We start from the raw sequence: 15,054 nt of genomic DNA, 5'->3' as shown, positions 1-15,054 counted from the left end.
TCAGTCCAGCAATTCACAAGGAGCAATTCACATGACTTTGGAAGTGAATCCTTCCGTAGTCAAGCCTCAGATGAGACCCCAGCTCTGACCAACATCTTAATTATAGCCTAGTGAGAGGTTCTGAAGCAGAGGACTAGAGGACCCAGGTAAATCATACCCAGATTCTTGACCTACAGAAACTCGGATAATACATGGGTGTTGTGCTAACCCACTAAGTTTGTGGTTATAACAGTAGTTACTTACTATTATGCAGCAATAGATAATTCATATACCCAAGGAACTAGGCCTTAATCACAAACCATTCCTCATCTCTAGAGCAGGGGAACCTGCTCATACATTCCCAGTGGGATTTTAGAATTGCTATGGGCAAGTGACTGCTATTTGCTTTCATTCCTACACTTACCAAATGATAGTGCTTTTGCAATGATCTTGTCCTTGTTTCCACCCACTTATGTTGGCTATTTGAGAAACAAATAATTGGACTTTTTGGTTCATATGTCTTTGGATCAAGAGTAGGCACAACCGGGGGTGCCTGGGTGGCTCAGTCGGTTGAGTGTCCAACTCTTGCTCTCAGCTCAGGTCTTGATCTCAGGGTCATGAGTTTAAGCCCTGCATCAGGCTCCACACTGGGTGTGAAGCCTGCTTAGGATTCTCTCTCTCCCTCTCCCACCAGTCCCCACTGTGCACATGCACATGCTCTCTCTCCCTCTCTTAAAAAAAAAAAAAAACAAGAGTAGGCACAACCAGACTTTACTTAGATTGTGAAATCCTAAACCTGATTGAGATTTTGCAGGGCTTTGGGATGGGAATGTGCATATTTTACATGTGGGGTGGTGTGTATAACTGCGGCCATGAGGGAAAACTGAGATAGTTGCAGAAATGCAACTTTGCCACGCTCTCCCCTTCTGACTCAGGGTTGGTTGTGTGACTTGCTTTGGCCATATCAGTAAATGAGATGCAAGCTGAGGCTTGAAATAACTTGCATGAGTGAGTTTTTCTTGCAAAAACAGCATTACATGATAACATGAGAAGGTGACAGACACATGGAAAGAGCCTGGTTGTCCCAGGTGCTCCAGCCAACACCTGGTTGAACTGCAGATGTGTAGGCTAGCCCAGCCCATATCAGAATCACCTCAGTCACATGAGCAATAAACCTTTTACTGTTGTAAGCCTCAGGCTTTCTGGCTGCTTGTTAGGCAGCATTATTTTAACAATAGATAACTGCTACAATACCTAACCTCATAAAGATTATATAAAATAAGGAACTACATATCAATCTCTTATTAATATCAATGAAATTATTACCAATTTTGTCAAATTGTCTATGATTTAGTGTAAATCATATTTATAAATGATAAGTTTATCAAGTATTATTGGATTAATATCAATAAGAAAATCCCAAATGAAAATATCAGTAAACAGAAACCAATAGGGCATTGAAGATGATGTCATCATCAAGTGCAGCTTATTCCTGAGTGGTCCAGTATTAGGAAATCAATGAATACAGTTCCCCATTTTAATAGATCTAAGAAGACAAGCAATTTGATTGTGGCTGTTGAAAAGTCTTTTGACAAAATTTAATACTCATTTCTTTCTTTTTTTTTTAAGATTTTATTTATTTATTTGTCAGAGAGAGAGAGAGCACAAGCAGGGGGAGTGGAAGGCAGAGGGAGAAGCAGGCTCCCTGCTAAGCAAGGAGCCTGATGCAGGACTCAATCCCAGGACCCTGGGATCATGACCTGAGCTGAAGACAGACACTTAAGCCACTGAGCCACTTAGGTGTCCCTTAACACTCATTTCTGATTAGAAAGAAAAAAAAAAAAACCTGGTAAAAGCCAGCATCTACTTAATGAGGAATCACTGGAGTCATTCCTCCTAGAATCAGGAATAAGTCAAGGAAGTCCACCACCGTCACTACTATTTAATAGTGTATTAAAGGTAGCAGCCAGTGCAATTAGACCAGAGAAAACCAAGGCATAAGAATAGGAAAGGAAGAGATAAAACTTAAGAGAATCAATGCTAAAAATAATGCAAATAAGAAAATTCAGTAAAGTAGCAGAACATAAAGTTTTAATATAAAAAAAGCAGTGTTTACATATGTAATCAATAAAAATTATATGTTGTGAAGGACAAGAGCCCATTTACAGCAGCAGAAAAAAAGTTAAAATACTTAAAATAGAGGTATAAAAATAGATAAAATAGGTGTAAAAATAGATGAGCAAGGGACGCCTGGGTGGCTCTGTCGGTTAAGCGCCTGTCTTCAGCTCGGGTTATGATCCCAGGGTCCTGAGATTGAGGCCCACATCGGGCTCCCTGCTCAGCAGGGAGTCTGCTTCTCCCTCTGCTTGTGCTCTCTCTCTCTCTCCCTTTCTGACAAATAAAAAATAAAATCTTTAAAAAAAAGAAAAAAGAAAATTGTCAGCAACAAACAACAACAAACTATGGACAGAAAAAATAAATACTTTTTAAGCATTTTTTAAAATGTTCAACCTCCTCCATAGTATCATTTCTCATCTACAAAATTGACAAACATCCAAAATTTTGATAAAATGCTCTGTTACCAAGGCTGTGAAGCTGGTATGAGTGCAATTAACAAAACTAAATATGAATGTGATCTAACAGTTTCACTAAGAATCTGCGTGAAAGTATTAATAAAGCAAAATATTTGGAAAAAAGAAAATATTGATTAACATAGGACCAGTTGAATGGATTATGGTACAGAAGAAAAAAGAATAAGGAAGATCTGTATGTACTGATTCCACAAACATGGGGCATTTTTATTTACTTCTTTCCTTCTATTTATTTCTTTAATTCCCCTCAGCTAAGTTTTCTAATTTTTTTTTTTTTTTGAGAGAGAGAAAATGAGAGGTGGCAGAGGGAGAGGGAGAGAGAGAATCTTAAGGAGGATCCATGCCCCATGCAGAGCCCAACATGGGGCTCAGTCTCAGCACCCTGAGATCATGACCTGAGCTGAAATCAAGAGTTAGATGCTTAACTGACTAAGCCACCGAGGCATCCCTAAGTTTTCTAATTTTTAGTGTACATGTCTTACATGTATTTTGTTAAATTCATCGTTATTTAAATGCTTTTCAAATTGTGCTAAAAATATACATAGAACTTACTATTTTTATGTATATAATTCAAGGCCATTAAATACATTCACAATGTTGTGCCACCATCACCACTGTCCATCTCCAGAACTTTTTTTATCATCCCAAACTGAAACTCTTTAGCATTAAACTACAACTCCCATTCCCTTTCCCCCAGCTCCTGATAGCCACTATTTTACTTTCTGCTTCTGTGAATTTACCTATTTTAGGTACCTCATATAAGTGGAAACATACAACAATCCACAACAAGTGGAATCAGACAACAACAATCATGTGTCTTGTTTGTTTCACTTAGCAAAGTGTTTTCAAGATTCATTCATGTAGCGAGGCTGAATAATTTTATGTGTACTCCACATTTCATTTATCCATTCATTGGTTGCTCAATGTTTGAGTTGTTTCTGTCTTTTGGATATTGCAAATAATGCTGCTGTGAATATTGATGTACAAATTTCTGTTTAAGTCCCTGCTTTCATTTCTTTTGGGCATGTACTTGCAAGTGGAATTGTTGGATTATATGGTAATTCTGTGTTTTTAATTTTTTTTAAAGATTTTATTTATTTGAGAGAGAGTGAGAGCACAAGCAGGGGGAGCGGGAGAGGGAGAAGCAGACTTCCCGCTGAGCAGGGAGCCCGATGCAGGACTTGATCCCAGGACCCTGGGATCATGACCTGAGCTGAAGGCAGACGCTTAAGACATTGAGCCACCCAGGTGGCCCATGTGTTTAATGTTTGAAGAACTGCCATACTGTTTTCCACAGCAGCTGCACTATTTTACATTCACACCAACAATGCACAAGGATTCCAATTTCTCTACATCCTTGTCAGCACTTGGTGTTTTCTGTTTTTGTCTTGTTTTGGTTTTTTGTTTTGATAATAGCCATCTTAATGGGTGTGAAGTGGTATCTCATTGTTTTGATTTGTGTTTCCCCAATGACTAGTGATGTCAAGCACCTTTATGTGCTTATTGGCCATTCATATATACTTAATATTTTCTGAGGCTGTTGTAAGGATTTTTCATTTTTTAATTGTTTATTGCTAGCTTATAGAAATGCTCTGTGGTATAATTGCTAGCATATAGAAATGGATTTTTGTTTGATCTTGTATTTTCTACCTTACTAAATCCACTTATTAGTTCTGGTGGTATTTTGCACTAGTAGAATAGGTAGGATTTTCTACATATGTCATGTCATTTGTGAAAAAAAAAAAAACTGTCTTACTTCTTCCATTCCAATATTTATTTCTTTTTCTTGCCTTGTTCCAATGGCTAGAACATCCAGTATAATGTTGAATAGAGGTGGGAAGAGCAATCATCCTTGCCTTATTCCTGATCTTAAGAGATGATTTTCTTTTTTTTTTTTATGATAAACTGCATGTTTGCTGCAGGATGTGGGGTGTGTATGTGTGTGTGTGTGTTTATCCTCCTTGGGGTTTACTAAGCTTTTTGGATCTGTGGGATTCTAGTTTTCATGAAATTGGAAAAAAGTTTAGCCATTATTTCTTCAAATATTTTTGCTGTATTCTCTGGGATTTCAGTTAGACATGTTAGACAATTTGATATTGTTCCACAGGGCATAGAGTTTCTGTTAATTTTTTTTCCATTTTTTTTTCTCCCCCATACTTAATTTGGCTAGTTCCTATTGCTATGTCTTCAAATTCATAGATCTTATTTTTCCATAGTGTCTAATATGCTGCCAATTTCATCCAGTTAATCTTTTTTAAAAAAGATAGTATATTTCTTTTATTTCTGGAAGTCCATTTTTGAAATATTTTCATTCTCTCTTCATTATGTTCATATTTCCCTTAAATCTTTCAGTATATTTATAACAGGCTTTAAAAAAAAATCCTTGACTGATAATTCCATCATCTCTCTTTTCTTTTTCTTTTTTTTTTTTTTTAAGATTTTATTTATTTATTTGACAGAGAGAGACACAGCGAGAGAGGGAATACAAGCAGGGGGAGTGGGAGAGGGAGAAGCAGGCTTCCCGCAGAACAGGGAGCCCAATGCGGGGCTTGATCCCAGGACCCTGGGATCATGACCTGAGCCGAAGGCAGACGCTCAACGCCTGAGCCACCCAGACGCCCCTCTCTTTTCTTTTTCTATTGGCTGATTTTTCTCCTGCTAATGGGTCACATTTTCCTGTTTTTTTCTCATGTCTAGTAAATTGTTATTAGATGTTGGGCATTGTTCATGTTTTATTGCAGAGTGTCAGAACTTGTTGAATTCCTTTTAAAAGTGTTAAACTTTTGTCTGGTTAATACTTAAGTTACTTATGTATCAGCTGGATCAGTTCAAGGCTTGATATTGTGGGCTCACAGGGGGAGCCTTTATTCTTGGCTAGTTTACCTCCACTACTATATGGAATGACCCTTTGGGTTTCCACTCTGAGGGTCCTGGGTGTTGAATCAGGACTTTCCACTCTGGATGGCTAGAACTATAAAAACTTACCTTTCCTGTGTGAGTTCTTGGTGCTATTCAGCTTATAGCTCCTCTGTCTTTCTTTCTTTCACCCCATGGAGTTTCATTGTATGTATGTACAATTCAGAATTCAGGAAAAGACCCAAGGAGACTCCTCTGCAGATGCCCAGCTTTCTTTATGTAATTCCCTCCTCTCTGGTACTCTGCCAGAGTAAAATTTGCTCTTAAATTTGCTGTAGCCTTCTCCATCTTCAGTCTCACTTTCTGTTCTCAACTCTGCAAGGTTGCCAGGCTCTGCTTGGGATATGCTTCCTGCATTGTGGACTGGAATTTGTCTCCAGGCAGAAAGCAGGGGCAATCATAAGGCTCCCTTCATTTTTTTTTTTTCTCTCTCAGGGATTACAGCTTGTGTAATGTCCAAAAATAGTTGCCTCCTATAGCTTGTCCATTTTTCTTGTTATGGTAGAAGGGCAAATGTGATTCCGGTTCCTGTGTGATGGCCGGAAGAAAAAACCTTATCTAGCTCAATTTTGATTCCACCTCTAGCAGTTTCTCCTCAGTGTAGGAATCTGATCTAAAACAGAGGCCTGGCTAATCAGTTTTTTTTTTAAAGATCTTATTTATTTGTCAGAGAGAGAGAGAGACAGAGCATAAGCAGGGGGAGCGACAGGCAGAGGGAGAAGCAGGCTCCCCACTGAACAAGGAGCCCGATGCGGGACTCAATCCCAGGATCTCTGGGACCATGACCTGAGCTGAAGACAGATGCTTAACTGACTGAACCACCCTAGGGTATCCCTGGCTAATCACTTTTAAAAGTTCACAGGGACAAACTGTTCCAACTCTTTCTATTCTTAAAAGAGTCTCCTTGCATTCACTTGTGGTCGGATTGGGGAAGCCCCTCCCAGTTTCACCTACTGTTCTTAAGTTATTGAGCCATGCTTTCCAATGAATCTCTCTTAGCTGTTTAGGGATTCTGTTGTTCTCATGAACCTTATCTACCTTGTTGTGTTCTTCAGGTTCCCCTTGCATAGATGCTGGTCCATGTAAATTTTATTGCCGTTGGTAGTTTGTAGTTTGTCTCCATTTGCTTGTATTTTTGGTGTTTTGGATGAAACCTTGTCACCTAGTTTTCTTGTAAATGCACATGGATTTTCTGTTTTTTGTTTTTGTTTTCATGTAGTTGCTCTGTGAGGATTTTGGGAGAATTCAAAAACTGTGCAGCCACCAACCGAGCTACCACTTTCCTGGAATCTGGTAGAAGTTTTAAAAGCCTGAATATAATTACTTTCCCTCTTTCACTGCACCCTGAGCCCTTATTGTGATACCTCTCCTGGCGTGGAGTAGAAGAGAGGCAACAGCCAATCTAATTGTTGGCACAGTGGGTTATAGTTGATACCTACCAGTAGGGAGAAGGCATCGATTTATCTTTCCTAGAAAAGCCACTTATTCTGAATATGGAGTTGCTTCCCCTGCCATCATGTGTCTGTCGATATAGCCTCCTGTAGGATTACCAAATACCTGATACATAACCAGGGTATCCCATACCACACTGATTCTTGCTCAGCACACAGTAGCATTCAATCCTGTGTTAAAAGGCCCATACAGGGATTGTGGCAAGGAGGTGCTGTCGTTTTCCACAGGATTTTCCGGACCTGGAAGGGACCTTTAGAGCCTTCAATCTTTCTGGACTCCAAAGATGCCACACTTTGGAGTCACTACCCAGATGCTCCTGATGCTTTTGAAACTAGGGTGGTGGGCCCTCATTTCGACATCAATCAAGGCAATTTTGTTCTGTATGGTGGACTTTTACATAATATTTTGTTTGTATAAAGTTTCTGCTTTTTGAAAAATGCAAAGCAGAGGAATCTAACCTCTTCACTTTCTGTGTAAGGAAACAGGCTTAGAGAAGTGAAATAACTCAGATTTCCAGGCACCACCTCCTTCCTGGTTGTCCTTGCCCTGCTCCTGCCTTGCTCCAAGAAAGGCTGTGGCAAGTCAGGAGAAGCCAGAGGACAATTTCTGTATCCAAGGGTCCTGCATCTCATCCCTGAGTTGTGATGGGCTTTCCATCTTTAGCTGGGAGCCCTATCGTGACCTTCCTAAATTCTGGTTGTGTGATAAGGAGAGTGGAATCTGAGATGAAGAACAAGGGGCCCCAAGGAGGAACGTGGCAGGTGAAGAGGACAGCAGAACCATTCGCCAGACAAGATCTTCAACTGGGTGGACTGGAGGCAATTGAGAACAGTTTTGAAGGTGCAGACTGAAGCAGGGGTGGGGTGGGGGTGGGAGTGCTGAGGACTAGAGTAAGGTTGGGGAAGCCAGTTGCCTTTGGTCCTTTTCCACCTGCTGCTCCTCTGCGGGGAGGGGCTCGGCGCCCTCTCTCAGACAGGTGGGTCCAACTACAGGATGCCCATCTGTGCCTTTGAGTGTGTGTGTTAGGGTTGCAGACGTGGAGGACTACCTGTCATTTCAGAGAAGATAACCTGTTCTGCCGATTAGTTCGGCACGAAAGACACGACTCTCCCACGGTTCACACTGACCCACATTTCAAAGGTGGGGAAACGGAGGCGCGGGGCGGGGAGGGAATCCAGGCAAGTCCAGTGGCTGTCCACCCACTCCCGCATCGCAGGGCAGCGTGCGTTCGGGAGGGTGGGCTCTAGCGCGGAGCAAGAGTCCCAGGTGCGGCGGCCACGGGGTCCCGGGGCCCACCGCCGCCACCTCTGTCAGCGCGCCCTGCCTCGCCCTCCAATCCCGCGGTGGTACGCGACCTCCCAGAGGGCGGAGGGCGCGGGCTGGGGGCGGAGCCTCCTTGTTGTTGTTTCTCCGGGGCACCGCCCCTGAGGGGGGCGCGGACCACGCGGCCGGAGGGCCCGCCTCCCCTCCCCCTCCCCGCCCAGCTCGCCCGCCTCTTTGTATCCAACATCCGGGTTTCCCCGCTGGCTCGGCTCCGCGGCCGCGGCTCAGGAGCCATTTTGGACTCGGTTCAGCTCCCCTCCCCCCACCCCTCCCCCCCGTTCATGGCCCCTCCGGACTCGGCCCCTGCGCCCGGGGCCCGGGCCCAGCCCCGCCGCGCTATGCCTGAGTCGGGCGCGCCCCGGCCCGCGCCCCGCCGCCGCCCCCCGGCCCCCGCGTCGTCCCGGAGCCCGGGCCGCAGCCTGCGCCGCCCGCAGCTGCCCTGAGCCCGGCCCCGCCGCCCGGCCCTTGGAGCCTGCACGCTGCCCGGGGACTAAGGCGCAGGAAGCGCGCGGGGAAAGAGACCGAAGGAAGAAGCGGGAAGAAAAGCGCAGCCGCCGCTGGGCCCTGCGCGCCCCGGGAGCGCCGCGCGGCCCTGCTCGCGGGCTCCGGGTGTCCGCGGGGCGGCGCCGCGGAACATGACGGCGCCCTGGGCGGCCCTCGCCCTCCTCTGGGGATCGCTGTGCGCGGGTAAGGACTGGGCGCGGCGTGGGGGGCGCGGGGAGGGTGCGCGGGGACGGTCTAGGGCGCCGCGCGGTGTTTACCAACAAAGGGCGGGCCCGTGGCCTCCTCGCCGCGCCACCTGCACCCAGCTTGCACCTCCCGGGGCGGGGACTGGGGGCGCGCTGGGCGCCGCGCTCGCCGATCATGGGGGGACGATCTTGTTTGTGCGACGGCCTGGCGACCCCATGATCGGGGCCGGGATCCAGAGCCTCAGGGTCGGGGTTCAGGCTACTCGGGCGCGTGGAACCTAGGGAGAGTGAGAGGAAAACCAAAGCGTGGGGAAGGTGGCCAGATCTAACCCGGGGGTGGCGGGATCGTAGGTGCAGGAGGGGCTGGGGGCAGGACTACGCGACCCTCAGAGCCATTAGGTGTAGCGAAGGGAAGGGGGCTGCTTCACACAGCCAGGAATCTCCTGCACCCCATCCCACCGGCGTCTGCGTTGTGTTCCCCTCAAGGCGGGCGGTTGGCGCCAGCTCCCACCTACGCTCGCTTTCCCTGCGGCTGCCCCGGGACGCGAGGTGCGGTCACCCTACGGGACCGCTTTGTTCGGGGCCCCTGAGAAGGGAGGTGGGGTGCAAAGAAGAATTAACAGGTCCGTTTCTGCCTCTGAGAAGCACGTGGCGGGGGTGGGTGACCGGCAGGGCTAGCGTTCAGCTCGCGTGCCTGTGGTTGAGGGTGTGTGGGTGCGGGTGTATACACGCGGAGTTCCGCTGGGAAAGCGCTTTTCCCCAAGGCCCAAGCAGTGATTTTCCTCTTCTAGCGGTGTTGGGGCGCGCCCAACTCGGGTTGCGCGCAGGGATGGGCCCCGCATTCCGGTTCGGATGGCTCCAGGTAGCCCTGGGAAGCGTGGGGAGCCGCGCATTGAAGCTCCAGGGAGAAGCCCAGGGAGGTCGGGGCGGTTGGTGCGCGGAAGCCGGTGCCCTGGGTCCTGCGCGTCTTTGTTCCCAGCCCCCATTACACATGCAGCGCGGGTCCCCTGCCGCCCGCGGTGGCAGCAGCGCGGAGTCTGGGAAACCCGTGAAGGGCGGGGCCTGGCGTGCAGGGGCGGGGCAGGGATCCCCGCGCTCCTGCGGGGGTGGCGATGGGGGATCTCCATCCTATCCCACCCCCACTCTCGGCCTCCTTTTAACGTAGCGTGGCTTAGTTGTCTACACCCAAAGCAAGTGAGTTGTCTGTGTGGAGTTTGGAGCTGCGTAGCCTGAGCGCAGGGAGGAGAGGATGAAGACCCTCTTATTGGTATTTGGTCACAGTGTAGCAGGGGGCGTCACGGCTCTTTTGGAGCCATTTCCCGTGTGGTAGAAGCAAAGTGGTGGTGTTGAGCTCGTTGCTCCCTCTGCCTTTTAAGTGCTGCTTTGAGATGCTTCTGAAGGAAAGGAAGGCATTGCGCTCCGGAGGATAGGGCCGCGCAAGCGGACTTAATAGGCTCGCAGTAGCCCACCTGGCTGTCTAGGTTCCTCTTGAAGGTCCTGTGCTCTTCCAAGCCCCAGCCTGCACAGCGGACCTCCTTCTATGACAGGGCACCTCAGACCTGGAACCCTCATCCTAATTTGTCTCAGTCTCGTCTCAACAGTCTCATCTCCTTCCCTGATGAGGCAGGACAGGGTGGGATGGGGCCCCTGGAAGGACTGTATCTCCCTCTTTCCCTCCGCTCCCCCCGCAGCCCGGCTCGGGCAGTGCTGAGTAGTGTGCTCTGCAAAGTGGGGCAGACTGGAATCCAAGGACCTATGTTCCTGCCCTGACAGGAAGATGGGGTCGCTGGGTGTTTCTTGTGGTCACACCAGCCAGTTCTCTGGTGGCCACTGCCCTGACCTGTGAGGAGCTCTGGGAAGAGCTGCCCCAAGCCCAAGGAGGGGGAGAGCTGCCCCTCCTGTTCCTTTGATTTCATGGATGCCCTTCCGTCAAGCTCTTGGCTTGCTGTTTAGAAGTACCCCATCGCCTGCAGCACACAGGAGGAGGATCCAGAACAGCACTGTCCAACAGAAATAGAGCACCAACCATGTATGTAACATAAAATTTCGTAGTAGTCGTGTTAATAAAAGGAAAAAGAAACAGGTGTCTTAGTCGGCTTGGGCTGCTATATGTAAAGACCACAGGCTGGGCGACTTCAATAACAGAATTTGTTTCTCACAGCTCTAGTGTCTGGAAGTCCGAGATCAGTGTGCCAGCATGGTAGGGTTGTGGTAAGGGCCCTCTTTCCGGCTGGCAGATGGCTGCCTTCTCATGCATCCTCGAGTGGCCTTTCCTTCGTGTTTGGAGGGTGGGGTAGAGAGAGATCATCCTTCCTCTTCTACTAACCCCAAATTGAGGGCCCCACCCTCATGAACCAGTCTAACCCTGATTACCTCTCAAAGGCTCCAGCTCCAAATACCATCATATTGGGGGTTAGGATGTCAATATACGGATTTTGAGGGGACACATATAAACATTCAGTCTATACCTCTGAAACTAATAACATACTGTATGTTAATTAATTGAATTTAAATAAAAAAATAAACATTTTGTCTGTAATAAAGTGAAATTAACTTTAATGGTATGTTTATTTAACCTAATATATACCAAGTAATCATTTCACCATGTAATCAGTATTAAAACAGTTAAAGAGACATTTTACATTCTTTTTTTTTTGTACTATCATCAAAATCTAGTGTTTATTTTATACTTAGAGAACATGTCAACTTAGACTTTCCCCATTTCAAGTGCTCAGTAGTCATATTTAGCTAGTGGTTACCATATTGGTTGGTGCAGGTCTAGAAGAAAGGGGGGGGAGTTTATGGTATAATAATGGCACATGGTGCTTGTTACAGGATCACTGTTCATTTAGTTCTTCAAGTTTTTTGTGTTCTGTGCCTGGCTCAGTATCCTTGAGAAATAAGTTATTTGGTTCTTGCCTTGCAACGGACACCCTGGACACACTTGTGTATCTCTTTAGAACTTCTGACATTTGTCTCTGTATTTGGGGTTCAGATTAGGGCCTGTGGGGGTGGAGTGGAGACTTTCTGAGTGGAATGTCAGGAGCCACTGGTGGAGAAGGACCTGACTCTTGTCAGCTTTGACTGCCCCAAGTTGTCCTCATGGGCTGGATACTCTGATCCACAGATGTTGTCTGTTTCCCTGGGGGAGAAATGTGTATGAGTGATGAGTGAAGTGAGCCTCAGGCTTGTTGTAGTGGTGGCTGTCAAGGGCTGTTGGTGCCATTCCCCAGGGAAAGGCATCCTTTGCTCCCTATCCTTGTACCTGCTGGGTAATCCTCGCCGGAGGGCTGGGCTGCCCTTTTTGGGAGGAGTGGACACCCTATCTCTTAGAGGCTCTTCTGAGGTAAATGATACCAGAAACTCACCCAGCCTTCCAGGCTCTACAGCTGTGTGAATAAGCAAGTCCTGGGATGCCACAGTCTCCCACAGCTTGGGTGGGCCTCTGGTGTACTACTCTGCAGGGTCTTTCTGGGCATCGAGAATCCCCAAATAGCACCTGGACCTCTCCTGGCACTTCACCTAAGGAATTTTCAGGGAGCCCAGTGAAGGGTGCCCATTCTATACCATGGACCTTTGTATCGTGAGCCCCTCTGAGAATCTGATGAAAGCTGTGGACTCTTCCCCCAGGAGAATACAAATAGAGAGAAAGCATGTGCATGTGAGAGAGCCAGCACATGCATTGTGCATGCACACTTGCTGTTTTGCCCTGATACCAGCAGCCTATAGCCCCCTGGATTGCACTCCGTGAAGTCCTGGCTGCGCTACACATAGCCACTGTACCAGTCCTGAGGGGCAGCTTGTTGCCCTTGGGGGGGTGCACTGGGCTTGTTCCCACATTGCTTCTAACCACTGGACAGGACTTCTTTACTTCTGCCTTTTGTGATCCCTGTGTAGTGTTTACATTCCAGCCCTGCTCTCCTCCTTTTTCTCCTCCAGGCAGCCCTCCCTTGAGTGCCTATGCATTCAGCCCCTTCCTGGGAGCTCACGGTAGTGCAATTGGGGACCAAGGGACATCAAGTTTAGAGTTAAGATTCACTTGTAGATACTGGCCTGTTACTGTGGATGGAGATTTGGGGGCTGTGAGGAGGGGCTGGTGTGGGAATACTTTTGAGAATGACACTGGATGCACAGCTCTCAGGCAGGGTCCTGGCTGGGTAGACCTCATTCTAGGACAGGGTTTCTCAGTCCTGACACTGTGGACAGTCTGGACCCCATGATTCTTTGTTGTGTGTGTGTTTGGAGGGTGTGGCGGCGAGACCTGTCTTGTGCATTGTAAGATGTAAGATGTTTAGCACCATCCCCGGCCTCTGTTCACTAATTGCTAGTAGTCCTTTTTTTTTTTTAAAGATTTTATTTATTTATTTGACAGAGAGAGACACAGCGAGAGAGGGAATACAAGCAGGGGGAGTGGGAGAGGGAGAAGCAGGCTTCCCGCTGAGCAGGGAGCCCGATGCGGGGCTCGATCCCAGGACCTGGAATCATGACCTGAGCCGAAGGCAGACGCTTAACGACTGAGCCACCCAGGCGCCCCGCTAGTAGTCCTTTTAATTTTGACAACAAAAGTGGCCTGGGTAGAGGGGTTGCAAATCACCTCAGGTTGAGAACCTCCGACCTAGAGGTGCTTTAAAGAGACAGTTGTGGGAGGTGGGGTTATGGCTATTGCCCACAGCACCCCGCCTTCCCGGATTCAGGGTGGGAGGTTGGAGTCTCCTCAAAGCCTGGGAGATCCCTGCTTGCTCAACCTGCTCGGCCTTGAGAGTTTGATTGGAAATGAGCGGTTCAGGCGTCCCTCGGCCAGCCAGCGAGAATCCTGGCGTCCTTGAGTTTTCCCAGAAGTGGTTCGGGTTTCAGGGAGGTGGCGGCCGTGGGTGGCCGGGCAGCCTGCCTGCCCGCACCCGCCCACCCGCCTCTGCCCGCCGCCTTGAGCTTTGCACGGGGACCTCGCCCTCCCACTCGCGCAGAATGTCAGGCAGTGCGTGTTGCCGGGGCCGCCGCGCCGCCTGGAACCCCGGGGCCGCCGGCCGGGGAGCCGCCCGAGCTGCGGCTGGGAGCTGAGGCTGGCCGGAGCAGCGCCGGGGCTGCAGCAGGACGCGGGCATGCCCCTGCCCTCGAGCAGGCCGGCCACCTGGCGCCCCGCCGAGCCCGGGGACGCCAGCGCAGGGGGGCAGCCTCTCCCCCGAGGTACGGGCGCAGGCCTCCACCCTGGCCTCTGGGAGGCGGCGGGCAGGGCCGGGAGGTGGGGTGGGCAGCACGGGCGCCAGCACTGGGGTTGGTCTCTCTGGGCGCGTGTGCCGGGCTTGGCAGGTGGGCAGCCCCGCGTCTGTACTCCACTCCAGGCTCTGCTAGGGAGGGCTTTCTGGGGGCTCCTCTCTGATCTCGAGCTCAGCAAGGCACAGCTTGCCGCCCTGGGACCCGATTGCAGACTGGGCTCTTACGGTGGGAGGACGCAGTCCTGAACGCTTGCGTTTCCAAGTTCTCCACACCATTGGTGTGTCGTGTTTATTTTAAAGGGCTTCTTACTGGGGTTGAGACTTCTGGTTCCATCTTGTTGCCTTCTCGGAATTCTTTATCTACTTTCCTTCCCACCCAGTCACCAATTCTTTGTAGACACCCACCCTCTTGGGGCTTCCTTTTTTTGGTCTTTCTCCACCAGACTCAGGCCCAGCCCAGCCCAGAGGTGCCTGTTTCCTCAGGACCTGGTGGCGCTGCTCCTGGATGCCCAAGTTGGGGGTGGGGATGGGAATGGGGGAGAGGAGATGCTGCTGCCTTCTTTTGAGTCTCTTAAGTTTCTCAGTGATGTCTATGTCCAAGGTGCTGGAAACTAACTGATGATAGGGGCTGGGGGTGAGCTGTGCCTCTTGCTGGCCTAGGATCAGTCATGGCTTCTGGCCCTTGAACAGCCCCAGGCTTCGCCCTGGTTATTCCATTCTTGCTGGACACATATGTGCCTTTTTTTTCAGACTCGGACTGGCAGCCCTAGCTGGGTGTTTTCATTCATGGACGTGTGGTTATTGGGAGCAGGTGTTAGAAAGGAAGCCTGCCCCACTGGGCAGATGTGTGGCCCTTCTCCCAGGGGACCTTCTCTAGGGGCCTGGCCTGCC

General features: G+C 49.0%; 1 protein-coding gene across 2 annotated transcripts in view; it reads left to right on the top strand.

Annotated features, from left to right (window-relative positions):
* Positions 1-15,054, top strand: part of ACVR2B (activin A receptor type 2B) — a 108,789-nt gene that overhangs the window by 59,437 nt on the left and 34,298 nt on the right. Inside the window, exon 1 of one of the 2 annotated variants that reach the window (XM_032408981.1) lies at positions 8,687-8,948. The exons of the other annotated variant lie outside the window; for it this stretch is intronic. Within the exon in view, the coding sequence (XP_032264872.1) occupies positions 8,897-8,948 (52 nt within the window). The 5' untranslated portion in view covers positions 8,687-8,896. Of the gene's footprint in view, positions 1-8,686; positions 8,949-15,054 lie in introns of those variants that run through there. 2 annotated transcript variants of the gene reach the window in all.

This window comes from Phoca vitulina, unplaced genomic scaffold (assembly GCF_004348235.1).
Source record: "Phoca vitulina isolate PV1807 unplaced genomic scaffold, GSC_HSeal_1.0 scaffold10, whole genome shotgun sequence".
Lineage (NCBI taxonomy): Eukaryota > Metazoa > Chordata > Mammalia > Carnivora > Phocidae > Phoca > Phoca vitulina.
The sequence above is the reverse complement of the archived record's forward strand: the minus strand, read 5'-3'. Positions and strand labels throughout refer to the sequence as shown.